At 32.6% G+C, this 26446-nt stretch overlaps 3 protein-coding genes and 1 long non-coding RNA gene across 8 annotated transcripts; 2 read left to right on the top strand and 2 right to left on the bottom strand.

Moving 5' to 3' along the window:
* Positions 1–195: 195 nt before the first annotated feature.
* LOC112419823 (uncharacterized) lies at positions 196–2030 on the bottom strand. Its single transcript, XR_003009886.2, has 2 exons — positions 1537–2030; positions 196–458 (listed from the first exon to the last, which is right to left on the bottom strand). It is a non-coding gene; the product is annotated as an uncharacterized lncRNA (long non-coding RNA).
* A 968-nt stretch (positions 2031–2998) lies between these two features.
* LOC112420297 (uncharacterized) lies at positions 2999–4403 on the top strand. Its single transcript, XM_024779090.2, has 2 exons — positions 2999–4013; positions 4099–4403. Exons 1-2 carry the CDS (start codon positions 2999–3001, stop codon positions 4401–4403), a joined length of 1320 nt encoding a protein of 439 aa, XP_024634858.2.
* Positions 4404–11321: 6918 nt separating this feature from the next.
* On the bottom strand, positions 11322–15940 carry LOC25490229 (ribosomal RNA small subunit methyltransferase I). Of its 2 annotated transcripts, XM_024778109.2 has the most exons (10): positions 15668–15935; positions 15484–15578; positions 14997–15093; positions 14780–14908; positions 14584–14692; positions 14344–14488; positions 13957–13999; positions 12917–13090; positions 11929–12057; positions 11322–11836 (listed from the first exon to the last, which is right to left on the bottom strand). In XM_024778109.2, the coding sequence occupies exons 1-9, from the start codon at positions 15827–15829 to the stop codon at positions 11950–11952; spliced, it is 1062 nt and encodes a 353-aa protein (XP_024633877.1). In that variant the 5' UTR covers positions 15830–15935; the 3' UTR covers positions 11322–11836; positions 11929–11949. The 2 variants fall into 2 exon arrangements, with proteins under 2 accessions (XP_024633877.1, XP_024633879.1); XM_024778111.2 differs by lacking the exon at positions 12917–13090 and having other exon boundaries at positions 15668–15940.
* Positions 15941–19239: 3299 nt separating this feature from the next.
* On the top strand, positions 19240–22999 carry LOC25490228 (BEL1-like homeodomain protein 10). 4 transcript variants are annotated; one of them, XM_024779859.2, is made up of 6 exons: positions 19240–19426; positions 20248–21149; positions 21481–21833; positions 21995–22055; positions 22128–22251; positions 22462–22999. In XM_024779859.2, exons 2-6 carry the CDS (start codon positions 20391–20393, stop codon positions 22716–22718), a joined length of 1554 nt encoding a protein of 517 aa, XP_024635627.2. In that variant the 5' UTR covers positions 19240–19426; positions 20248–20390; the 3' UTR covers positions 22719–22999. The 4 variants fall into 4 exon arrangements, with proteins under 4 accessions (XP_024635627.2, XP_024635626.2, XP_024635625.2 ...); XM_024779858.2 differs by having other exon boundaries at positions 20253–21149; positions 22128–22999; XM_024779857.2 differs by having other exon boundaries at positions 22128–22999.
* Positions 23000–26446: the final 3447 nt, after the last annotated feature.

The raw sequence follows: 26446 nt of genomic DNA, 5'->3' as shown, positions 1-26446 counted from the left end.
GTTTTTTGGCAGAAACATGTAGCAGTTCTGCTGTTAAAACAACTTCAGTAGGCCTAGTTTTTGGTGTATAGCACGGCTGTTTTAGCGGCAGTTTGTTCAACTTCATAACATTATCATATTAAGCATTATAGTAGACACTTAATTTATCGCGGCAGTTTGTTCAACTTCAGAACATAACCATAAATATATCCTCAATTTCCAGAACAAAAGTCACTAAATTTATTCAATAAGAAAGTTTTACATTATAGTAGACATAAATCCCTTTTACAAGCATTGATTCAACTCTTACAAACAATATGACAACATACAATATTCCTAACTCAGCTACTTATAATTATACTATATCCTGTCAAAGCCACAAATACATCCCTTCAAAGCAGAGCAGCAAAGCATTGCATCACTACACCTAGGATAAGATGACCAATTCAAGCCCCATCCAAATCTACAATACCAATTCCCTGTCAACATATAAATAAGTAACAAGGTTAAAAAATATCTCTGAAATGAACAAAAAATGCAGAAACAGTGTAAAAAAATGTACAAAAAAAATACATTAATGCTATTATATCATATCTTGATGAATTATCTCAGCACTACCTGTTTGCACTTTTTTTTTACTACTAACACGATTAACTAGTGTTTTGATGAATCACCTGAACTATCCAAACCTATTTGAAACAGAGTACTCTCCACATAAATATTTATAACCTCACATATATTAGCTACTAACATAGTGTATTTCAGGAGAGAAATCTAGCTGCACTACCTATTTACTATGTACAGGAAGTGAAATCAGAATGAAATTAGAACTTATGTTCCTATATGATATATGAATCTTATAGCTAGTACATTCATACATGAAGTCATACTTAAATTTCTATATCAGAATGTCACTACTCCTAAAATCATATATAAGAAATAAAACCATATTCCTAAAGTCATAAAGCTTATGCACTAGAATATAATGCCTCTACATCAGAATTGGAACTTATATATATCTATATCAGTACACAAATACATATCTTAACAGTCAATACAATAAGTGAAATTAAAGTTTTATTTAGAGGCATATGATACACAATATATACAGTTTTTAAAGATACTATTTGCAAACAAAGGTCAATTGATAAGGATTTTGTTGTTTCAGAACTTTGCATAAGCATGTTTTTGAATGAGAACACTTGAAATTCTTATGATTTAAGTTAAGTACTCAGGAGCATTGCAAGAATGATGTTGTTGGAGCATTGCATCAAAAGATTAAACAAAAAAAGAGTTCCAAATTTTTTAAGAAAATAGTTTTGTAGCCTTAGGAACAAGAATAGTGCAAATACATATAAATAGAATGTTTAACACATTATAAATTCATACAAACTGAAAGTTCAAAACAGCATAGAGTGCAAACTTTTATAACAGATGAGATTTCAACATGTGTGGCTAATGCCAATAACAACATCAAAACGGAGAATAAATGGACAAAAACATGTTTAAATAATGTCCTTATTCAAAAATCCGAAAATGAGTATACAAAACTCCTACAATGCACTTTAGAGGAGGGAATGAAGATGAAACTCATCACGAAGGAGAAAAATGGAGTAAATGGCCGTCAACCACTTTTCCGGCGCGGTAGAGGTGAACTCCGGCACAGTGGCCGCCGACAAAGTTGCTCCGATTGCAAAATAAACATAGGGGTTTTGTTGCTGACATCATGAGAAAGAATATGGTGGGTTTGGTTTTCCAAATGGCAACTCACGGTGGCCGGAAAACAAGAAAGAAGGGGGAGATCTCAAAAATTAAACTTCTCCAATCTATAAATAAATTGAGGGCTTTTGTAGAGGAAGAAGAGAGGAATTCAATGGTGGTGGCGGGGATTTTAAAGGAGGCCGGACGGAAAATTTATGTTGACCGGAAGTTGGTGGTGGTGGTGACGAAAAAATGAAAAAGAATAAGAAAGAGTCGTACAGCAAGAGAGGAAGAAGAAAATATGAAGTCGCTTTTGTTCTTTCTTTCTTTTAATTAAATGGAGGGAAATGTTGGAGCCAAGTGAAAATATTGGTATAAGAGGAAAATGAAATTCAATTATTTTGGCATAAGAGGGAAAGTCAAATTGGAGGGAGATGAAATTTCATTATTTTGACATAAGAGGGGAAGTGAAATTGGAGGGAGATGAAATTTGATTATTTTGGCACAAAAGAAAAAGGAAAATTGAGTAATATGATTCTACCAAAAACAATAATTAAAATGAAATTAAGTTTTTTTTAGTTAATATTTCAATTCATTACATTTATTCAAAAAAAATAAAAAAGCATTCTCTTATTTATTTTTGGCTAAATTCCATTTTTGGTCCCTTAACTATTTAGGTACTATCGCTTTGGTCCCTTAATTAAAATTCGATTTATTTTGGTCCCTTAATTTCTCTCTGTTACATATTTTGGAAATTTTTTTTTTTTTTGCCCTAATTTGTGTCAAAAAATACAAAAATGCCCCACTTTTTCAAAAAATTGCACAAATGCCCTACTTTCTGGTACCCCTCTACTCCCACTTGCGGGGTACCTAAAAAAAGTGTACCTTGCAACCCCCACTTGCGGGGTACCTTTAAATTTTTTTAAAAAAATTTTAACTAACCCGCAAGTCACATTTGCATGGCATTTTTTGGTTTTGTTTTCTATTTTTTTAACTACCCCGCAAGTGGGACTTGCGTTTTAGTTTTTCTTTTCTTTTTTTTAATTTTTTTTTCACTTTTTTTAAGTACCACGCAAGTGCAACTTGCGTTTTAGTTTTGGTTTTTTTTTTAATTTTTTTAATAATTAAAATTATTATGTAATGGTTTTGGTTTTTTTAATAATAATGGTTTTGGTTTTTTTAATTTTTTTTAATATTTTTAATTTTTGCGTTTTAGGTTTTGGTTTTGGTATAATGGAGACAAAAAAAATGATTATGTAATAACTACTTTCTAATAATAAAAAACTAATTAAAATTAATTGCATCCCCACCAAGGTCCATGCGCAACGTCAATGATGACCACTCAACTGAACTTTATCATTCAACGGCTCTTCCGGTCGATCAAGGTATTGCCCCGGGGATGCAATTTCATAACAAGAATGATTGCATTCTCGCAATTAAATTTTATCACATGAAAAAATCAACGGATTATATTGTGAAAAAATCAGATCCTGAAAGGTATGTCATCAAATGTAAAGATACAAAATGTGGTTTCAAATTGCGGGCCTCGTGGAGGAAAAAAACTGATAAATGGGAGATTGGGAAAATGAATGATCATACATGTGTCTCAACAGAAATGACGCAAGATCATCACAAACTTAGTTACAATGTGATATGTGAAAGTGTTAAATCACTACTACATATGGATACTTCAATTACAGTGAAGGTTATAATTGCACACATCCGAGAGAAGTTTAATTACACAGTTTCATACAGAAAGGCATGGAGAGCACGGAATAAGGCGATTGAATCAATTTATGGTAATTGGGAAGAGTCTTATCAAGAACTACCACAGTGGTTGATGGTCATGGAAAAAGATTTGCCAGGAACAATAATTGATTTTCAAACAGACCCATCAACAGAAGTGGTAAATGAGATCGTCTTCAAGCGTCTCTTTTGGGCTTTTCGTCCGTGCATCTCAAGTTTCGAATTCTGCAAACCAATTGTCCAAATTGACGCAACTTGGTTGTATGGTAAATACAAAGGCACATTGTTGTTAGTTGTTGCACAAGATGGGAACAACAAGATATTTCCCATTGCTTTTGCAATCGTGGAAGGGGAGACCAAGGAGGCATGGAGTTTCTTTTTGAAAAATCTAAGGCAGCATGTCACCCCACAGCCGAACATATGCCTCATTTCTGATAGACATGTGTCGATAAAGAGTGCGTATGATGATCCACATAATGGATGGCACGATGCTCCAACAAGCCATGTGTTTTGTGTCCGACACATTGCACAAAACTTTATGCGATCGTTCAAGGATGGAGAACTTAAGAAGAAAGTTGAAGGCATGGGTAAAAATCTTATCCCTTTACTCGTAAATTCAACAATATGATTTGTTTAAAAAGACACATCTAACTTTTTTCAAAACATCCGCAGGTTACGCCATGAACATCCTTACATTCGAATACTATCGTTCTGAAATTGTTGTTGCAGACCGAAAGGCTTTAGCATGGGTCGACAATATTCCCAAACAAAAGTGGACTCAATCACATGATGATGGTCGACGATGGGGCCACATGACGGGTAACTTGGTAGAGTCACAAAACAACGTGTATAAGGGTATTCGAGGACTCCCGATCACAGCTATTGTGAAAGCATCATATTACAGGTTGGCGGCCTTGTTTGCTAAAAGAGGACATGAAGCAGCGGCAAGGGTAAATTCTTGTGAGCCATTCTCATAAAACATCATGAAATATCTCAAGAATGAGGTGATTAAATCCAACAGTCATCATGTCACTCAGTTTGACCGGGATCGATATACCTTTTCTGTCCGTGAAACCATCGACCATAAAGAAGGATTACCAAAGGGAGAATACAAGGTGGACCTGCAAAATAAATGGTGTGACCGTGGACAGTTCAGAGCGTTACACCTACCATGCTCACATGTCATTGCCGCATGTTCTAGCTTTTTGTCACGACTACAAGACTTTTGTCGATAACAAATTCACGAATGAGTGTGTATACGCCGTATACAACATCCACTTCGACATGGTTCACCACCAGTCATATTGGCCTGATTATGAAGGACTGAAGGTGGTTCCCAACAAGTCCATGCGTAGGGCAAAGAAAGGTCGTCCACCAATTACTCGCATTAGGACCGAGATGGACGATGTGGAAACTGAGAGAAGATGCGGCGTTTGTAGGATGCCTGGTCATTCCCGCAAAGATTGCACTAATATTAGACATCAGTAGAAATCTAGTATTTATTTCATATTTATTGTATTTCGTAAGTTTTTTATTTTATATATATTATGATTATTATTATAATTACTTTTTTATTAATGCCTAAATTAATATTATGAATATAAGTTGAAATGGTGTGATAAATTGAAAAATGAAATGAAGTATTTATAGTAAATGAAATAATACATGTTTCATAATAATTGTAGATTTTATGGTGTTTTATTGATTATATAATTTTAATTAGTTTTTTATTATTAGAAAGTAGTTATTACATAATCATTTTTTTTTGTCTCCATTATACCAAAACCAAAATCTAAAACGCAAAAATTAAAAATATTAAAAAAAATTAAAAAAACCAAAACCATTATTATTAAAAAAACCAAAACCATTACATAATAATTTTAATTATTAAAAAAAAAAACCAAAACTAAAATGCAAGTTGCACTTGCGTGATACTTAAAAAAAGTGAAAAAAAAAAAAAAAAAAAAAACTAAAACGCAAGTCCCACTTGCGGGGTAGTTAAAAAAATAGAAAAAAAAACCAAAAAATGCCACGCAAATGTGACTTGCGGGGTAGTTAAAATTTTTTTAAAAAAATTTAAAGGTACCCCGCAAGTGGGGGTTGCAAGGTACACTTTTTTTAGGTACCCCGCAAGTGGGAGTAGAGGGGTACCAGAAAGTAGGGCATTTGTGCAATTTTTTGAAAAAGTGGGGCATTTTTGTATTTTTTTACACAAATTAGGGCAGAATTTTTTTTTCTTCCATATTTTGGTCCTTTATGTTAGTTTTAATTCAAAAACGTTAGATTTTCTTCATCTTTATCTCCTCTTTTTCATATTCATATCATCTCATCAACCTTCAACAACAAGAATCCCAGAAAAATTCCAGAAGAAAACCTAACGTTTTTTATTTAAAACTAACGGAAATGACCAAAATGTGTAACGGAGAGAAGTTAAGGGACCAAAATAAATCAAATTTTAATTAAGGGACCAAAACGATACTACATAAATAGTTAAGGGACCAAAATGCAATTTAGCCTTTATTTTTTAAAAAATAACACCCTTTTTATGTTAATATATTCGTTTCACCAACAATAATGTACACATTTCAGTCACCAAAATAAACAAAACTTGACATTTTAGATTTATTCAATAAATTATCTATGTTGTCTTTAATATACATAACACACTATTTATAATAGTGACTGAATTGTCTATTTATAACCCAACTATTACACCCAATTTATTCATATTCTAAATTTTCCAAAGAAAAAAAATTTGAATTACAAACGTTCATTTAATAGCAAAGATAAAGCTGGTTGTGTGATAGCAATTCCAATTAAAAATGTTCATTTAATTATAACCCAACTATTACACCCAATTTATTCATATTCTACATAATTTCCTTATATTAATTGTACAATTAATAATACTTTAGTGAATCTAAGGTATGAGTCTGTACCGTACAATGCAACTACCTCTCCTGCAAACTAAAATTAACCGATAAAACTAAACATTTATGAAAATTTCTGATAGCATAATTTCTCATAATTCAATCATTCATCGTTGACTTACAATATAAATAAACATTATTAATATTATATTATAACAAGAAAACATATTTTATATGAGTCAGGATCCGTTGACACCAGGTGTCAACGAATTCGATGATACCAAATTATTAACTGTTGATTTTATTTGATCCAAATGTTTATATTTATTCAAATAAAAGTATCATGTAACCATATCTTTTGAGATTTTCATGCCATAAATATTCATAATTTTTTTTCTGGGAATAATTCATATTCTTAATTAGTTCTATTGGTTTCCCTATATTCTCCAATTAATCATTTTCCATGCTCTAACTTTTCAAAACTATTATCATGGTGGTCATCTTTTACATTAGGAGGCAATCATGAGTGGTAGAAAATTAACAAAATAAACGAAAGCTTATCTTTTAATTAAAAACAGGTAGCTATATTTGATTGTTATGTTAATCCAAAACAAAAGAATTACCACCATTACAACATAATAAAATGGACGATGAATAATTTTTCATAAAATTTGCTTAGTCGTTGTTTGCCAGTTTTATAACAGGAAAAGGAAAACCGATTGATCCAATTAGGAATATTTTATATTCCACGAAGAAATTAGGAATATTTATGGCATAGAAACCTCCTAAAATATGGTCACATGATACTTTTAATTGAACAAAGATAAACCTTTAGATCAAATAAGATCAACGGTCAATATTTGATGTCAACGGATCCTGATTCATTTTATATTTTATATTTATACATTCATCATTCAATCAATTTCTCATATTTATACAAACAATTTATTCATCTTCAAATTTTTCCAAAACAATTTTACTACCCAAATATTAAACACAATTTATTCATCTTCTAATTTTTTTTTAAAAAAATTCTAATCCAATTACAACCGTCCAATTTACTAAAACAACTTCTACTAATATTTAATTCATTTTCAGATTTTTCCTAATTAATTAAATTAATAGCAATTTTCGCTCATGAAATAAATAAAATTATGGAATGGAAAAAATAATTTTCAATTTTCGGGCCAACAAAATTCAATTTGGCAGCCCATAGAAATTTTTTTCATGAAATTGCCAAGCCCAAGCCCAATACAAAATCTACCAAAAAAATACAATAAAATATTCATATTTAATCAAAAGGGTGGATCCCGCATGGGACCCACATCAACTCTCTCCCTTTATGGCAGCAGGTAATCCACTACTCCATCCAAACAAATCTCAGCCATCCGCATTAAAATAATATTAAATGAACAGTCCAGATTGAATTTTGGAACAATTATGCACAACTTGTGCATGGTGCACAAATTTATGTCTTGTGCATGCTAAATGATTTAGATGGTGGCATTTAGCCTACGCAAGTGTAAAACTTATGTAGCATGCACAAATTAAGTAATGAAGGGCAACTGTCGGTTTCAACTTGTTTGTTAATAAATCCCATTAAAAAAAAAGCAACATATTTTAATCCTAAATAATAATTTTTTTGTTTTTGCTGGATGCACCCCCATATCTGAAACAACAATTGTTTTAGAAATTAGTAACACGTGTCATTAGAAACAACAAGTCTTCATGAGTTTCATTCTTTGTTGTTTGCAGACATGAACAGAACCAAACAAACCCCACCCAGACTGTTTGTCCACCATGTTGTCTCCGACCACCGCCATGTTTGAATCTTAAAGCTCCAAATTTGCAGTCAGAATCCGTTCTGGTGTTGACCCCACCACCAACTGAAAAGGCAAACATTATCAACAGCCACAACTCCTTGTTTCTACTACCCATTCAATTAAAATTGATTTTCGCCAAAAACTCCTTCTTTCCTGATGAACATTTGATGATATTGTGTTCTTCAGATCTACATTGATAAAACCTTTATTTCTGGAATTTTGAATCTAAAACAACACGAGCCTTCAAACATAGTGTTGAGTAATGTTATGTTGAAAATTCTTACCAATAAACCTTCAAACCTTCAACGTACTCATCAAAAACTTTCAGCTTCAAGAAGAGCAAAAGACCCTTTAAGTATCTTGTCCAACTTTTGTTAGCTTTTTGCATTCAAATTCACGCAAGAAAGTCATGGATTGCCTTTATGTAGTTTTGGTTTTTTTTTTAGGCCTGTTTTGTTGCTGGAGGCGCAGTACGCCTTGTGCTGCTATTGGTGTGATAATAATTTTTTTGCTGTCATAAAAAAAAACAAGAAAGTCATAGAGATGAGGATGAATGTTGTATCTTCCATTAATCCTAGTGAGTAGTTAGTGGTTTAATTAAATGTGCAGCCATGGAGGCGTTTATTATTTGGAACCGTGAGTGACTTCACCACTTTCATGTGGAAGTTTGCAATGGCAACATCAATTTCTCCAGATTGTAGGATTTGTGTGTTTTAGGGTGTTGAATTTGATACACTGCAATTTGATTTCCTACAATTTAGAGTTAAGCTCAATGTTATTTGCTGCTAAAACAAAAGCCCAGGCTCAATACTATGGTTACAAAAAAAACTGAATAAAATATTGATATTTAATCATTAAGTGGGGTCACGTTTACTGTTCATTATATCTCAGCAGCAAGTCATAAAAGGTTGCAGGTAACAGATCTCGACCGTTGACATATAATAATATTATATCAACGGTCCAAATCAATTTTCAACAAAACTTTACACAAATTGTGTATGATACACAACTCTTTTGTTTGTGCATAGTAAATGCCACCGCAGCAGCAATACAAAAGACGTAAATAAAAGATAAAGAATTAGAGAGAGAAGAAAGACACAAAGTAATTTATATTGGTTCCTCTTACAAATAAGAGTAGTCCAATCCCCACATCAAAATGATGATAGTTCATCATAAATCATGATTCTAACAATCCTACCACAAATATAAATATGCACTTAATTACCAAATTCCTCGTACATATAATTTCATCAGGTTGTCCATTCATTATTAATTTGAGAAATTATACTTCCGTAACCATTTTTATATTCAATCTCCACACCGAATAAAAATAGGAGTGATCAGGAAGAAATATCACGTGAGGATTATGATGGAAAAAAGGACGCAAAGAATAAATGAGATTAGAAATTAAGTGTAAGGTTGAAATGTTGGAATATATACTGTCTTAATTCTTAATATTTTAAGCAAGGGGTGCATGCAAGAACAGGTAGTATGCAGAAGTGAACTCCAAACGGAATGGTATTATTTGCCCAGTGAAAGGAACTCTTGCATTTGATAAACAAGGATTTGCAGAGGATTGCTTTTTAGGCCCCCTCAATATCTCTTTAGGCCCCCTAAAAATACAAAAATAACCTTTATAAGACTTCCGGTAGATAAATACCGGTAGTTCATTTTAACTTTTCTCATTTTGCACCTCCGGTGTGTACATACCGAAGGCACATTTTCAAACTGTTGGAATTATCAAATTGAAAACATTCACAGTATTTTTTGTACACTTAGACCTTTTGCAATTGCAACCTCTTTTGTGTCTTAGGTCCATTGGCATCATCAGTACTTGTTTTCTTCCTATATAGAGCAATGCAATATTTGGTAAAACTAGCAAACATGTAAAGAATAAAAATTATGACCTATGAGAAAGATCATGATAACTAAATTTTTCATGGAGGTGCTAGAATGGTTGAATTCCTCAGCATTTGCAGGGCTTACTTTCCTCTTATAAGGTGCGTTTGCCGGATATACGTCGATGGTTTCTGTCAAGATAAGAGACTCAGAAGTGAAAGAATCTGCAACTACTGAAGCATCAGTTTCATGGCTCTCATTCCTAGTATCAATAAAAGATTAACCAATGACCATCCATATTGAACGGAGTTAAGGATCTTGTTACGTTTTCCACTATATGCAAACTTATAGAAGATTTGGACCCCGGTAAACCATCTGATAATTTCATACATGTAGTTGAAAATGTGCCTTCGGTATGTACATACCGGAGGTGCAAAATGAGAAAAATTAAAATGCACTACCGGTATTTATCTACCGGAAGTCGTATAAAGGTTATTTTTGTATTTTTAGGGGGCCTAAAGAGATATTGAGGGGGCCTAAAAAGCAATCCTCGGATTTGCAAAGCAAAACTTTAACGGCCTGTCAGCAGAACCTAATGCCTATATTAACGGATGCAACGTTCTCCTATTTGGATGTCGGTTATCAGACCAGAGTAATTCACTAAATTAATCACCAGATTCAAAACAGTGTTTCAAAACAATCTGATAGTTGCATAAACAGAACAAATGGAGAAGGCAAGTAATTCATTCTTGTCACCTGATTCACCTATATTAGTATAAATAGAATTGTGATTTCTAAAACAAACACCAGATATAGGCAGCAGCATATACACAGGCTCTATGATTGAGGTCAACCAATTTAACTATTGAGCAAGTAAAATACTTCAGTTTTGTCACTCAAAATAAAAGTACTCCCTCAAGACTTGATTATAAGCAAAAGTAAACATGTTACGAAATTTCGTTAACTGCAGTTGATTTTCTTGAACTCATAATCAAATAAGTGCATTATCAAGAATTTGTTCCATAAGAGTGACGCGTAATTAGAAAATATAAATGTATATTAACTGAAAGAGTATTTTAGAATTGACATCATTTAATAAGTGAAAATGATAAAATTTACTTTTTTGCTTATTTAATAGAGACCAATACCAAGTTTTAAAAAAATTGTGACCGTCAAATATGGAATATTTGACATCGAAGTGAGAACGAACAAAATTATGTATTATGTATCTTTGAGATTTGAAAATGTGATTCTCATCGATAGATGAGGCAAACTAGACAAGAACTGAGTAGAGGCACTTTGTATATCCATTACTCATAGGAAAGTTAACAGGACATATTTCAATGAAGAGGCTCGAGTTGTGTATGCAAGTAATTATCCCTTTGTATAAAACTTTATATCATTAGTTTTTTTAAATTAACATATACTAACTTTCACATCAGACTATTTCTGAGATGACAGTCAAGGAACTACTACTCATGGCAATCTCACCTAATGACGAACTCTCTTGGTCCAGTGTTAGGGAAAGAACATCTGGGATGAATACAAGATGTGGGAGATGGAATTTCCTCAACTTAGGCATTTCCTTTTTGGATTTAACAACCCATGACTCTATGAAACTTTCTATTTCTACATCTTAAGTGATCAAGTTTGTACAATCAATTTCATTGTCCTATTGCCAAGTATGCCTTCAAGATCTAAACCTGTGGGAAGCCAAGGCAACAATGTGAATGCTGGTGCACCAACCCAACCATACATGATCAGCAGTTGTTGAACAACAAGTGGTAAACCATTCATTCCTCTTGATGGAAGCCTATTGTCATCCTAGTTGAAGGATTGAACAATAGATACTTCTACTGTTTTACATGATGCCTGTCTCTGTTAATTACAGTTTTGGATTTTAGGGTACATTAACTAACAGGAGTTGACATGGAGAAAATGAAACACCAGCCCGGTAATATCAAGCTTACCTCCAGGAAGAATCTGCCACTCTAACTTGAATCATCCTCCACTTCAAGCTGCTTCCCAAATTTCCGCAACGCAAGTGAATATATAGTTTTTCTACTCACCGATGTTCTTTCAGCTACCAATTTAACAGCCTAAAAACATGTCAGCAGTCAAAATTAACAAATGCACCAAAAATTGTTGAAATGGACAAAATCAAATACAACCAATTAATAAGCACGAGTCAATCAACCTAGAGATATATGCTAGGTTTACGTGTGTGGAGAGGCAGCGAGGAGAGAGCTTTGAGGAGAAAGAGAGGAGTAAAGGGGAAGGAAGAGTAGTCTCCCACCTTGCATGAGGATTTATTACTCTTCATTTAACTAAAATCCTAAGATATGTGGGAACTCAAAAAATGTATTTGGAAAAGACTTCGGATAATTTGAATAAATTTCCATCTTTGTTTCCCTCCCTTTATAATAGTCTCAAAACAAAATAAAAATATTACCCATATATATTCTCCTCCCCTTCCCTCCAAAAACAACCTCCCAAACAAGATGAGGGATTCTCCTCCCATTCCTTACCCTCCTAACTCCCAAACAAAGCCTAAGATAATTTCCAAGTTGATTAAAATTCAATTTTGAGGCAAAAATGCAAGAGTAAAATTTAGACTCGTTGACTTTTGAAATTTGTTGAGAATGAAAATGGAAATTTTTTCGTAGCAGAGGAAGATTTCTTTTACTAACATGAGCAGGCAAAATCAACTAAATTGGGAGAAAAGGCGAGAACCATATTCACTTCAAAATGATTATTTGCTCATTATTTGATATTAACTTTCAAGGACCATTTTAGCTAAGTCGCACTAAACCATATATGTTTGAACCCACATGCTTTTATACTTTTAACTTGAACTAGCTGAATCATTAACTATCATATCCATATTCCATAGTTTGATTATTTTTAACAAGTTTCTACAAGAACTAAAATTGAATGTGTCGATGGGGAAGCTATTACCGTGGAAAGACTCTCGCCGTTTTCAATTAATTCTCTTAATTCATTCTCAAGCTCAATGTCTGATGGAGGTTCAACTTTAGAATTCACATGCCCTTCAATCAATATGGTAAGTTCTCCCTTTGGCTGACGAATAGAAAATTCTTTGCTGGCTTCGCCAAAAGTACCGCGCCAAAACTACAAAATTGATGTGCGTTGTCAGTTAAAAAAGTTCATATGAGAACAGTGATATCCTGGGGAACGCTATTAAAACAGGTCATTGGTGTTTTGACTTCATATGTGCCCACACTTATGACAGGAATTAATTTAAGTTTATCATAATCATAATAATGGTGATTTGTTATATCCTTCAATTAAAATAATTCAAGAGTTATGTATATTCATTGGGAACACTACTAGCAAATTTCTGCGAACATAATCATTGCTTTCTGCGGAATAACATAAAATCTCCATGTTTTAAGTTACAAACAGAAAATCACAAATCCCCAGCTTCACCAATCTTGAGAGGCATGGTGCAGTAACCATGGTTATGGAATAAAAGAGAAAGTTGGTGCTATAAAGCTCCAATCATGGCATGACACAAGAAAGAGCAAGAGAACTATTGCATGTCTATTGTAAGCCGTACATTACATTGACAAGAGAATAATTTTGATTCACGACACAGCCCCATATCCTCCCAATCGCGGAAAACAAATCAAGCAGTAACCCAAAAGCTTCCCTTCAACCATAGAGTTAAGGAATTGTTACATTTTTTAGCAGGACCTAAAACGAAATATATATATTTTTTCAAGACAAAAACAATAACATGATGGTAAAGAAGGCTATAACAAGAGACAATTGCTATTATAAACTTGATTTAATTCATTCCATTAGTGTTGGCATACAAGGAGTTAAAAAACTAAGGACACCTTTATTCCCACTAGTTAAATTAAAAGTACTAGTAGAATCAACATCAATCACCACAGAAATAAGATAATTAGCAATCTAATCATGCTTTAAACTACCAAATATCTTGATGTCAGAAGGATGAATACAAAAATTACCTCTTCATGAAACTTTGTCATTTCTCGAGCAATAACACATCTCCTGCAATATCATCAAAATGAAGAGTCAGCCAATCTAGGACTTGCTACTACTTCCCTAACGAACATAGGTATCACTGATGCAACTTGTGGGGTACTAATAGTAATACATAAGATGAATAAAATTCAAGGTGGAATTGAATGACAAATCAGACAAACAGTTTAAGGTGCACGATGTCAACAATTACTATTTGACAAAATAAGCAAATCAATGGATTGTCAAACTCAAAAATATAAAAGTGGGAGACGAGAAGAGAAGGGTAGTGATTAAAGAAAATATCGACAAGAACATAGTACTTACGTTCAGAAAACTAAGCATGCAATTACGATTAAGGAAAAGTTTGGTACCTTGTATCTCCGAAAATTGACGAACCCTCTTCAAGAAACTGAGAAAGCTTGTGAGGAGGAACGTAAAATATTTGTGTTGCCGTTTGCTCCGCCGAAGCCATGAGCCTTTTTCTTCTTGATCCAGAATGTTTTGGAAGAAAACCAACTAGAAAAAATATATGCGATAGGCAATTACTTTAGGTTCATAAATGCAAAAGTTTATTTATATTGTCAGCCCATATCGTTCAGTCAGTTAATTACCAAATGTAAATTCATCAGTGGATAAACCCGAGGCAGAAAGAGCCGATATCAAAGCACATGGACCTGGGATTGGAACAACAGGAACATTTTCACTAACACATAATTTGGCCTGCATGAATACCACCACGCACAAGGTTATAAAACAAATAGAAGTGTTGATAAGAGTAAACAAGCACAGCAAAAGAAGCATTCTTACCAACTCCATACCAGGATCACTTATACCAGGCGTTCCAGCGTCACTTATAAGTGCCACAATCTCACCTTGTTTCAACCTCCTAAGCACAAGTTGTTCCCTTTGTGATTCATTGAATTTGTGATAACTCATCTGAAGAACTAAAAATGAGTATTAGAATATGTGAAATGCAATCACGCAAAGCAATTTCCCAAAGTGGAAGGAAAAGGAAGAGGCTTACAAGGGGTGTTTTGATATTGTAGTGATGAAGCAATTTCCCAGAGTGCCTCGTGTCTTCCGATAGTATCACATGAGCGGAGTTCAACACCCGGAGAGCCCTGAACAATGGTGTGAACCAAAATGAGCTAAGTTGTTTGAATTGACTTTTTTGAACTTATTTGCAGTTTATTTTCATAAGCTCTATGTTCTTCAACATAGCTTATGAAAACATCTTATAACTTATATGAAAACAATGTTACTTCACTTTATCTTTTACTATGGAAATAGCTTATACATAAGTGCTATCATGATAAGTGCTTGTGTTATAAGCTGCAGACAAGCTGTTAACCGAAAAAGGGCCTATATCTTATATGAAAGTAATTTGACTTAATTTAATTGTTTGCAACAGAAATAGCTTATACAGCAATAAGAAGTTAATTAAGTTGTTTAGCTAAATATAAAAATAAAAAAATAAAATGCATAATGAAAAATGTACCATATTGATATACCTGAAGGTGATGTCTTCAAGATTTCCAATGGGTGTTCCAACGAGATAAAGACCGGGTTTGAGAAGCTGCGAGCGACGATTATCAGTTTCGTGTTCCTGCAAGTGAAGGGAAAGGAAGAATAAAAAAAGTGAGTGAATGTTGAGGGAAAAGTAAAGCCTAGAAAATGGAATGAAAATGAAATTACAGGTTTATTATTATCTGGATGTTGAGTGAGATGGAGTTCGGAGGTGGAGCAGAAGGATAAAGGGGAAAAGGTAAGTTGCTTTGGAATGGAAGAAGAAAAAGAATACAATGGAAGTGGTGCGGCGGTGGAAAACGCCATCCAGGGTAATCGCCGAAGCAGCATTTTCTCACTTTTCTGTTGAAATTGGAACGCAAACACCGATATTTCTGGGATTCGGATTATCAAATAAGAACGATACTTAAACCCCTATTTTCATCTGTCTTTAGCATTTAGCTCATTTAAACCCCAGTTTGGCCCAGATCATTTATTAAATAGATTAGATTCAAGCTATGTAAAAAACTCCTTAATTTAAATCGATTTGTTAGGCTGACTTATATATGTGTAATTATTTATATTGCATTATATAATACTCCTTATGGTCTATATATAAGAAAATTTTAAAAGAATTATTTGGTCTTATTTTTATAAAAAAATATTACAACTTTTAAGGTGCAGTTATTACTTAAAAAAAATTTCTACCCTTATTTAATGTTTGTCCTTTTAGTTTTAGTGGATATATCAAATACTTCACAATTTTTTTATGATGGTATATTCGTAAAAATATTCAAAAAATTGTATTAATTAATAATAATTGTATTGATTTTGATATTTTTCTGGTTTTTCTTCTTATAATAATAAGGACCGGAGAGAGTACGCGCGTATTAACCTCTACAAAATGGATGTGCTAGTTCTACAAAATTTTATTGGATATAGATACAAAATATATACCAATAAAATGGGGGAAAATAGATGAGCATGCTTTACAATTTTTTTGTTGACTTATTAGTCTTTAAAAAAAATATGTGTTTATTGGCTTTTTTATAAATATGTCAAATATTATATTTAAAGTTATTAGTACAAATTAGGTTTTTAGACAGGTTAATAGGTCCGATCGAACTTTTAAAAAGGTTGTATTAGACTTAAAATAAAGACTTTGAGAGACTAATAGATCATGCTTAGGCTTTACTTTTTTAAATTAGACATGACCTATTTAAGCAAAATCCAGCCTACTCTCACCCTAGTTGCAATGTATATTTTGGTAATAACACACTTTTTAACACATATTTTTTAATCAGTTAAAATTTATATAGGTCCACCAAATCATATGGTCTCATATAAGTCGACCAACCAAAAAAATTATATTAATAAATGTGTGTTAAACTAGCTACAATAATAATAATTTTTTAAAATAAAAACATGAACATTCCTGTACGGTACCAAACAAAACATAAACATTCAAATAAAGATTTTTGCTAGGCATGGGCATTTTTCCTCTTTTGTACAAAAAAAAAAATAGATTTTGCTAGGCATGTCTTTAGGAAATTAATATTGGAAGTTTATATTGAAAAAAGCAAATTTATTTATTTATTTTTAACAGCATTGAAAAAGCAATATAACTTTTAAAAATTTAAATGCACAATAAGATTATTTTATATCAAGTTATTTAACATGCGTCCTTCCTTATGATTAATATGTTAAGGGTTAATGTTTTTTTTTTTTTTGAAGAATATGTTAAGGGTTAATGACATTTGTTAATAATTTCCATTTTTTTATAAGTAGTTTAGGAGATGTAAATTTATATTTTAAGATGAATATAAATAGGGCGTCCATCTATTCTATTACACAATATCCCTATTAATTGTAACTAAAAAAAAAACAATATCCCTATTAATTGACTAAGGGTCTGTTTGATAAGACACCTCAACGAGCTTATAACTTATAGCTTATAAGCTCGTCTGACAAAAAAAGTTATGTTTGGTAATGTTTTTTCACCATGAGTTTATAGCTTATTTCACAAGATTATAAGCTATTTTTCAGAAGCTATTCCAAGTAGCGTTGGAGCTTATAACTTCTCAAAATTTCTTCCATTTTTACCCTTAATATTTTATCTAAAATCCATTTTTATCCTTTATAATTTATTATAATTTAACTAATAGATATAATTACCTTATAAATATCCATTGTCTTCCTTTGTTGTAATAATAGATATAATTAAGTTTTTATGCAACTGCAGTATACCTACATCATAATATATATTTTTTTCATAAACAAAAATGATCATTGCCTTCCATTTAAATAAAAAAAATCATGAATTACGTTATAATTTTTCATAAAAAGGGCAAAAAAAAAATTATTGACCTTTAAATTCTTTTGGTTAGGCTTACATTATTTTTACTACTTAAATTCACTAAACTCGTTATATTTTATTTCCATACTTTTTTTTTACGTTCAAATCTTTTACTCTTTATATTTTGTTTTCTCAGTGGATACTCTTTATATTTTTCTAAAGATAATGCATAAAAAATATATTAAATTAATAAATTATAAATACTTAAATATTAATGAATATAAATTTTAATATAAAATAAAAATGTCCTTTTATGTCATTTTATATTTATAAGTCAGTTGAACCGTTAATTTTACCAAACACTTCAACTAGCTTATCAGCTATAAGCTATTAGTCATCAGCTATCAGCTAACTTATAAGTTATCCGCTATTTTTACCAAACAGAGCCTTAAGTTCACATATAGCAGTTTCCTTTAAATGCATATAAAGATATCATAATTACTCTCAAGATAAAAAAATTCCTTGAATTTGCATGTTAGTTACAATGGAAACTTGCGGCATATGCATGTGTTTGGTAACAAATATTTGACCTTGAATTAACACTATTTTAACGTCTCAACCAATATACCCAACAAAAGCTAAATTTGAGGAGCTTATAAGTATTTTTTATTTTTGATAGGGAGCCTTTTTGATACCTCTTATCATTTTCAAGGACGAAAGTGGCTGTTTAGTGTTTACTTGAGGTTTAAGTTAAGTTTCAAAGTAACAATACAAGCGTCGGTTTTGTTTAGAGTTATTAAGCCTTTGTATTATCAATTGATTAAATTAATAAAATTAAATTGAGAGGTCCCACCCACCATTGGAATGGATAGAAAATGTCATGAAGAGTAGATTGTGTATGGATGAGCACATAACCTGCTGCTGGTAGTATAAGGGAACGAACGTAGTCATTTGCAGTTGCGATACAAAACAGGAAACCGTCTGACTCGCGTGAATTTGTCACTTTCACCAACTCCGTATAGAGAATCCAGCCAACCGCAATTACCATTAGGAAAGAAACAGAATATGAGGATTATTATTTTTTTTAAAACTCGGTATCCAACTCAAGAGTCGATTAATTCGATGAGTTTAATCCCAGCGTGATTCCATTTAGATCTAGAACATAGTTGACATCGGAAAGAATATTTCGAGAAAAATACACTTCAAGATCTCAAGTCAGACCAACCCTAGTTGGTTGAGAATATGAAGATTATTGAATGCTTAATGGTTTAAAGTTGGTGTTTAAGAAGGGTTACAAGTCACAGGTCCACCAACTGGTGGTTAGCCTTTGAACCCTTAATTTCAAGCAAGCAACACAACCCACACACACGCTTTCCCACACGTGATAAACTTAATAATGATTGGCGCTTAAATTTACCAATTATTTATTCCTTTTTACCAATAAATAACTAGCAGTAGTAGTTGGTGTTAAGCAAGTAAAGGAGTTAATATTATTTAATTGGTTGGTACCGTTCTTCCAATGATAAGGTGGTCGGTCTTTCTTTTTGTTTGAAATTAAAAACATATACTCTCTGTTGTTGGAGTTGCCATTTGTCTCTCCTTCCTTCTTCAAACTGGATTCATAATTCTCTATTGCACCTCTGCTTGCTCTGGTATTTCTTTCTTCTTTATTTATTATTTTATTTGTGTTTCATGTTCATTTATAATCATGAGGCAGTAGTATGTCTCTCTTTATTTTGTCCTTTTTAAAAAAGTCTGTGATCATGAAATGATTATGATGGGGTAGTAGTATATTGTTTGTGCGTGATAGAAGGTAATCTCTTTGTAATAATAATACATGAGTGATATGATGATGATGATGAGATTTGAAATTTCATGACTAGTAAAAAGTTGAATGTTGCCAAGGTTACTATGACTGTTTCTAACTTTAGAATCGATGTATGTATATGTAATGAGTGTTGGATTATTTGTTCTATTCTTGATTGATTAGGGATTCCCTGTTTTAGCAAATTTTTTACATTAGTTTTCTCAACAAATATAAATCACATTTAGACAGGGAAACTATGTTCTGCACACGTGGAGTTGATGGTTTTCTGGCTTTATCGTTGTTTCTCTAATTTTCATCACTGTCTCAACAATATCAAAAACCCGGATTTGAATAAATGATAACCAAACAGGGAACAATCCATTATACAAATAAATTCTGTTCTTACATGCTTGAAATGCTTTGTTTTTTATGGTTGAAATTACACTGGTCACATAATATGCTATGCATATTTTTGAGCCTAATATATGCTATGCATATTTTTTAGCCTAATATATGCTAATAGCCCAATATAGTCTATAAACTAATGCCATCTTTATGTTTTTGGTCTTGTTTAATAACTTAGGTAATCTTCCCCACCTCCGAAAACCGTATTTTGTATTCCATAATAATCATAATGTGCTTTTGATTGAAATTCATTGTTATCAGAATAGAAGATGAAATATTGCATAATCATCGCCAAGACAATTGTTTCCCATTGAAAAAGATATCAAGCTGATTTCATTGTTGTGAAGAGACCAGAAGTGAGGTTCTTGTTCCCAACAAGTGCTGATCTTGTCTTGTAACTTAGAATGTATCCCAACCAAGCATTCTCTTCAGGGTCCTATATGGATATGTTCACCTCGAGTCCTTTGTTACCTTACAATTACTACAATGAATCTGTAGCAGAACAAAATGGAATCAAGTTTAACATGCCTATAGGCGACACAGTGACTATGCAATCCATTGATGAGCATTCCAATGCTTACAACTCTCATGTAGATGAGCAAAGTATACAATGCCAAGAGTTATCTCTTAGGCTCGGGACACTACTGCCTTCCAATGCATCTGTCCCTCCATTTCAATACCAGTATAATGACACCGGTTTTGTATCACTGATGAATGCTTGTCGTCTTCCAAAGGGAACTACTATAGCGAATGAAGATGAATTGAAAAGTTCCGAATGCATGGAAAGCATTTCTTCCAGAGGATTTCATGACACTATCAAAAGGGACTGTTTTCGCAACCCTCACTCCTCAGATCAATGCCTTCCGGGCTCACAAGGTTTTTCTAACATTTTCCTAAACACTCAATATCTTAAGGCTATACAGGAGTTACTTGATGAGATAGTTAATGTCCGAAAGCAACGTGGAATGGAAAAGCAAGAAACAATCCGCAACATTGGATTGGATAATCCCAAAGATAGTGATGGAAAATCTATTAGTCAGTCTATGCAAATAACTTCAGGGGGACCTAATGATCCTAATTCCAATCCTTCTTGTGAAATATCCTCAGCCGAAAGACAGAATTTGTTGGATAAGAAGACAAAGCTTTTGTCCATGTTGGATGAGGTAATCATATTATTTAGCATTGCATCATTACTTTTATGGATTTAATTTGTATTCTCTAACAGACTAACAGTGCGAAGACTTTATCATAAGGTTCTATCATTGAAAAAGCTTGACTATTATCATATATTCATATCTAACTTAAAAGTCATTACAAAAGATGGTTTTTTATTGGTTGATAGTGTAAAATGTTTTATACTAAAAGTGTGTCAAAATGTTTTATACTGTAAGTGTGTCAGAATTATTCTCTTCTTCTATTCCATAGTTAGTTATTATGACAGTGATGGTTTGGCTGATTGTCGAATCTGTAATCCTTTCTTTGTGCTGGTTATAGGTAGACAAGAGATACAGACAGTACTGCCATCGGATGCAAATTGTGGTGTCATCTTTGGACATGGTTGCTGGGGGTGGAGCAGCAGAGCCATATACTACACTTGCATTGCGAACAATTTCGCGTCAGTTTCGCTGCTTGCGCGATGCTATCAGCAACCAAGTTCAAGTGATTCAAAGGAACCTTGGGGAACAAGAAGGAATACCTCGTCTCCGGTACGTGGACCAACAGCTTAGGCAACAAAAGGCACTTCAGCATCTTGGTGTTATGCGACAAGCTTGGAGACCTCAGAGAGGACTTCCCGAAAACTCTGTTTCAATACTTCGTGCTTGGCTCTTTGAACATTTTCTTAATCCGTAAGTGTTACTTTATAATACCCCCTAGACCTTCACTCAGTTTTGTATTTTCAATTAGTTGCAATGGCTTCATATGTATGCTACTTTCATAATATTTTCTATTTATGTGTATTTTAATAAAATTCATTTTGAACTTTGATTTCATAATTGGTTGATACCAGTTACCCCAAGGATTCAGAGAAAATAATGCTAGCTAGGCAAACTGGTTTGACAAGGAATCAGGTAAATTATAATTAATCAATTAATTTTTCCTGTACAACATTATTTTCATTAAACTTGCTGATATGGTATCAGGTGGCAAATTGGTTCATTAATGCACGTGTGCGTCTTTGGAAACCAATGGTTGAAGAAATATACAAAGAAGAGTTCGGTGGTTCTGAAATGAACTGCAATTTTTCATCTGGAAATACACTCCAAGGTAATAATAAATTGGAAGAAGAGTCACAAGACAATGTACAAATTATTGATAGTGATCATAGTGTACAAAAAGCCTCTTCCACTAGAAAACATGTAGAAAAAAATGTGATAGATTGTGGAAATGGAAAATTGCATGGTAACCAAAGGCTCAGCATAAAAAGTGGCTTTTATTCACAAATAGATTCTGATTCTGCCACATATGATTTAACAGAGTTGGGTAACTTTACAACTGTGGAGAGTGGTGGCCACAACAATGTCTCTCTTGCATTGGAGTTGAGAAACTGTGAAAGCGATGGATTAGCCACATCTGATGACGATGCCATTCATAAAAGACATAATAATAATAATAATCAGACATTGGTTTCTTCTTCACAGAGTACTGATTTACTAGACTATCATTTCACAGATTCAGGAAAGCAACAACACATGTTTGGCAATACTCATCTGTTGCATGAATTTGTCGTATGAAAATCTACCAAAGATATTTTTCATTTTTTACTAAAGGTATCTTATCTCTGAAAGGTGTACTTCCTCAAACCATATGCTGTTGTTTTTTAATTCATTCATTCATTCGCGTTGCCCTCATTGTTCATAAAAGTGATGTAATTCACAAACGTACAAAATATACAGATAGGTATATATATGTGTTAGATATATTCATTTACTTATTGTAATAATAATATTACAGATGATTGGTTCTATTTTATCTGCAGGCAATTTTTTGCAATGCATTGATGTTGAATAAGAAATTTTGTGTGTAAATAAAAGGTAGTGCCAAGTACGATTTGAATCTACACTCTTAATTAAATTCACGACATGCCATGTCGTGTGGTCCATGTGCACACCTTTGCTCAATAATAACTTCATTAGATGCAATTTGGCAACGGAGGATAACACATGTTTAACCTCTTTGATGCATATTTTTTGGGCAAAACCTCCTTGATGCATGTTTGAGTTGAGTTGGGAGTAAAAAATTCAGAGATTTGGCAAAAATAACACCACATCACCCAATCAACCATACACCTAGTCAATATTCAATTATTTGTTTTCATGGCACTAATAAAGATGGTAAAACATGACCGAAATAACTAAAGGAGATTGATCCGGTTGATAAGAAGTTGATTTGAATCTTGCAATGACATATGTTCAACTCATGTTAATGACATAAAGATCTTGCTGATGAATCATATGTAAATACCTTTGTCAGCATTTTATAATAAAGTTGGTTTCGTACCTACTTACACTTTTTATTATAAAAAATACTAGGATTGAAATGAAAGTTAAAAAGGTTTTTTTTTTTTTTTTTTACCGATGAGGCGGATGGTATTTTAATACATTAATTCACAATAAATTTAGATGTTTTTGAGTCATATTTTAATCCTCACGGTCACATGTTCGTAAACAATTATTACTATTACTTAGTAGGGTCATACCGTATGTGGCAAGTCCCAACTGAATCACTGGGAATAACTGTATTTCCGTTCATCTCACAATACATTATACGCATGAATCAACATTTCTCTCACCCCATACTTGGTATGCCCCGAATGACTCATTGAGAATTACCGTATTTAGATTCATCTCACAATTCATTATACGCATGAACCAACGTTCACTCACCCCATACTTGGTCCCGAATGTGAATAATTGGGAATTACCGTATTCACATTCATCTCACAGTACATTATACGGATGAACCAACATTCTCTCACCCCATACTTGATAAGCCCCAGATGAATCATTGGGAATTGTTGTATTCAAGTTCACCTCACAACATATTATACTCATGAACCAACGTTCTCTCACCCCTTACCTCGAGCGAAGATTCGTTCAACAAATTCGAAAAACTTATCTAATGTCTCATCTTCGTCGACGGTTTATCGAGTCAGATAAAACTACAATAAATGATAAAGTTCTTCAACAAATTTAGCATTGTTGAAAATGTATTTAAAGAATGGTTGCATTAATAAAATATAGTATAGAAATGAGTTGATTTGATCAAGGTATGTAACATAGCAAGGTTACGAATGGAGATAGTGACAAGTAGAGGAGTCCTTGATGGAACAAAGATCGCAATCATTGCAATAGCATGTATAGGGACCAATAACGATCCCCAAAATCAGTATCAATCAGCACATCACACTAAACACAGTTTCTCAAACTTCAATGGGTTGGGAGCAACCCCAACACAACACAACACCGTTCTACGGTTCTAGTATACTAGTACTAGTATTTTATTTAGTTATAGAATTTTTTTCTACCTTTTCAAAAAAATAAATATTTTATTTAAAACACCGTTCTAGTATACTAGTACTAGTATTTTATTTAATTATAGAATTTTTTTTCTATCTTTTCATTAATTGTGATATTGAGTGTCCTTTCAACATCCACATGCATATGCCTACAAATTAAACCTAATAGAAGGAAAAAAAGTAAAACATTCAATTCATACTAATATTTATACGGATTAATTAATTAATTCCGAAGCTGACAATCCTAGAACTGGAGTGTGTAAAAGATAGCCCCCTTTTATCTTGTTTTTACAGATCACAACAATACAATGAACAGAACAGTTTAACCTATGGAGGGCTCCCCCTCCTGTGAAGAGAGAGAGAGGCATACAGTGTTTGCTTTGAAGGTGCTTTGCTTTTGAGTTTCCCAAAAAATTATAAGTGCAGGGACCAAAGCTGGAAAATTGATGCTTTTGCTTGTTGTTTTTATGGTCAGGAAAGTTGGGGACCATTTTATTTTTATGTCATTTTCTAATGTTTTCTAACATAGCCAATTAACTTGCCTTCTTTAACAAAAAGGCCAGAACTGCGTCATATATAGACTCATAGGTCTGAGGGAGGGTAGATAGATAGATGGTAGAAACTAATGTATAGATATAGATCTGCTAGCTAGGGCTGGAAAATTATTATTGTTAATATTCGTTGATTTATGATCATCAAAGGTATTTTTGTATCCTTGTTGAAACTTGAAACTGCTAGGGCTATAGAGGAGGTGTGGCTGCCTTTGGGTCCACATGCACAGTGCCTTGAATTTGTACCCTTCAAATTTCTGGATAATTTAAAGGTTAAATATGTATTTTGTCCTATAAATATACAAACATTTCGTTTTAATCTTTCTAAAATTTTCTTTCAACTTTTAGTCACTATAAAATTTTCAATCACTACTTTTGATCCCTATTTTTAAGTTAATTTTTGTATATTTTTAATTAAATTGTGCAGAAATGTGTAGATTATTGTAAAAAAAAAACCCAAAAGAAATTAGATATATTTAACAAAACATAAATTAAATATGAATTTTTAACCGTCAAAAATAGAAAAATTCATATTAAATTCATGTTTTGTTAAAAAAATATAATTTCTTTTGGTAGAGATTCTTATAATATTATGAATTTTTCTGAAAATTTTTATTCAAAAATATGATTTCTACATACGAGTTTACTTTAAAATAGGGACCAAAAATGAAGATTGAAAATTTTTTAGGGACTAAAAGTTGAAGGAAAATTTTAGAGGAACTAAAATGAAAAGTTGATATATTTATAGGGACCAAAAATATATTTAACCCTAAATTAAATATTGTGTCAATGCAATTTTCTTTTAAAAATTACATTTTGTAATGGAGTTTTGTAACAGAAAGTTAATTGCAACCCTTTTTAAGTATTTCTTACAATTTGGGGTATTATAAAGGGACAAGGAGTAAGAAGGTTCACAATCAAGGTGCGCAAAACTGCTACATTATAGAACTTCTATAAAATTATAATTCATCGTGATTTTGATAAACTTACCGTTAATTCATATTTACATTCCATGAATATTTGAAAAAAATATGCAAGTTTAAGTTCACTATGTGCATTGTCCAAACTCTCTAATTACATTCCAAAGCGACTTATTACGTTCGCCACCAACACGCAATAAGTCTAAGTTTGGGTAGGTGTTTTCACTATATATGATAAGCAAGTATTTGTTGCTTTTCTTTAGACACGTTTGGAATCACAATAATCATGACAAAATCATAACCATGATTTTGTTGAATCTCTAAAGTGTAACATTTGTAAAATTGCAGTAAATCGTCGTGATTTTGTCAAATTCACCATCCATACATGAATGAATTTGGTTGGTTGTTACTTGTTCGCTGTGGAGGTTGTGGAATTACATTATTTTTAGAGGTATGGCTTTGGATCACCATTC

This window comes from Medicago truncatula, chromosome 3 (assembly GCF_003473485.1).
Source record: "Medicago truncatula cultivar Jemalong A17 chromosome 3, MtrunA17r5.0-ANR, whole genome shotgun sequence".
NCBI lineage: Eukaryota > Viridiplantae > Streptophyta > Magnoliopsida > Fabales > Fabaceae > Medicago > Medicago truncatula.
This window is presented reverse-complemented; position numbering and strand designations above follow the sequence as displayed.

Coding starts and splice junctions, on each gene's coding strand:
- LOC112420297 (XM_024779090.2), top strand. CDS start 2,999: ATGCGCAACGTCAATGATGACCACTCAACTGAACTTTATCATTCAACG. Junction 4,014..4,098: donor GAAGAAAGTTGAAGGCATGG/GTAAAAATCTTA, acceptor AAACATCCGCAG/GTTACGCCATGAACATCCTT.
- LOC25490229 (XM_024778109.2), bottom strand. CDS start 15,829: ATGCTGCTTCGGCGATTACCCTGGATGGCGTTTTCCACCGCCGCACCA. Junction 14,693..14,779: donor GTGATCCTGGTATGGAGTTG/GTAAGAATGCTT, acceptor GTATTCATGCAG/GCCAAATTATGTGTTAGTGA. Junction 14,489..14,583: donor CACTGATGAATTTACATTTG/GTAATTAACTGA, acceptor TATTTTTTCTAG/TTGGTTTTCTTCCAAAACAT.
- LOC25490228 (XM_024779858.2), top strand. CDS start 20,391: ATGTATCCCAACCAAGCATTCTCTTCAGGGTCCTATATGGATATGTTC. Junction 21,150..21,480: donor TTTTGTCCATGTTGGATGAG/GTAATCATATTA, acceptor TGCTGGTTATAG/GTAGACAAGAGATACAGACA. Junction 22,056..22,127: donor CTGGTTTGACAAGGAATCAG/GTAAATTATAAT, acceptor ATATGGTATCAG/GTGGCAAATTGGTTCATTAA.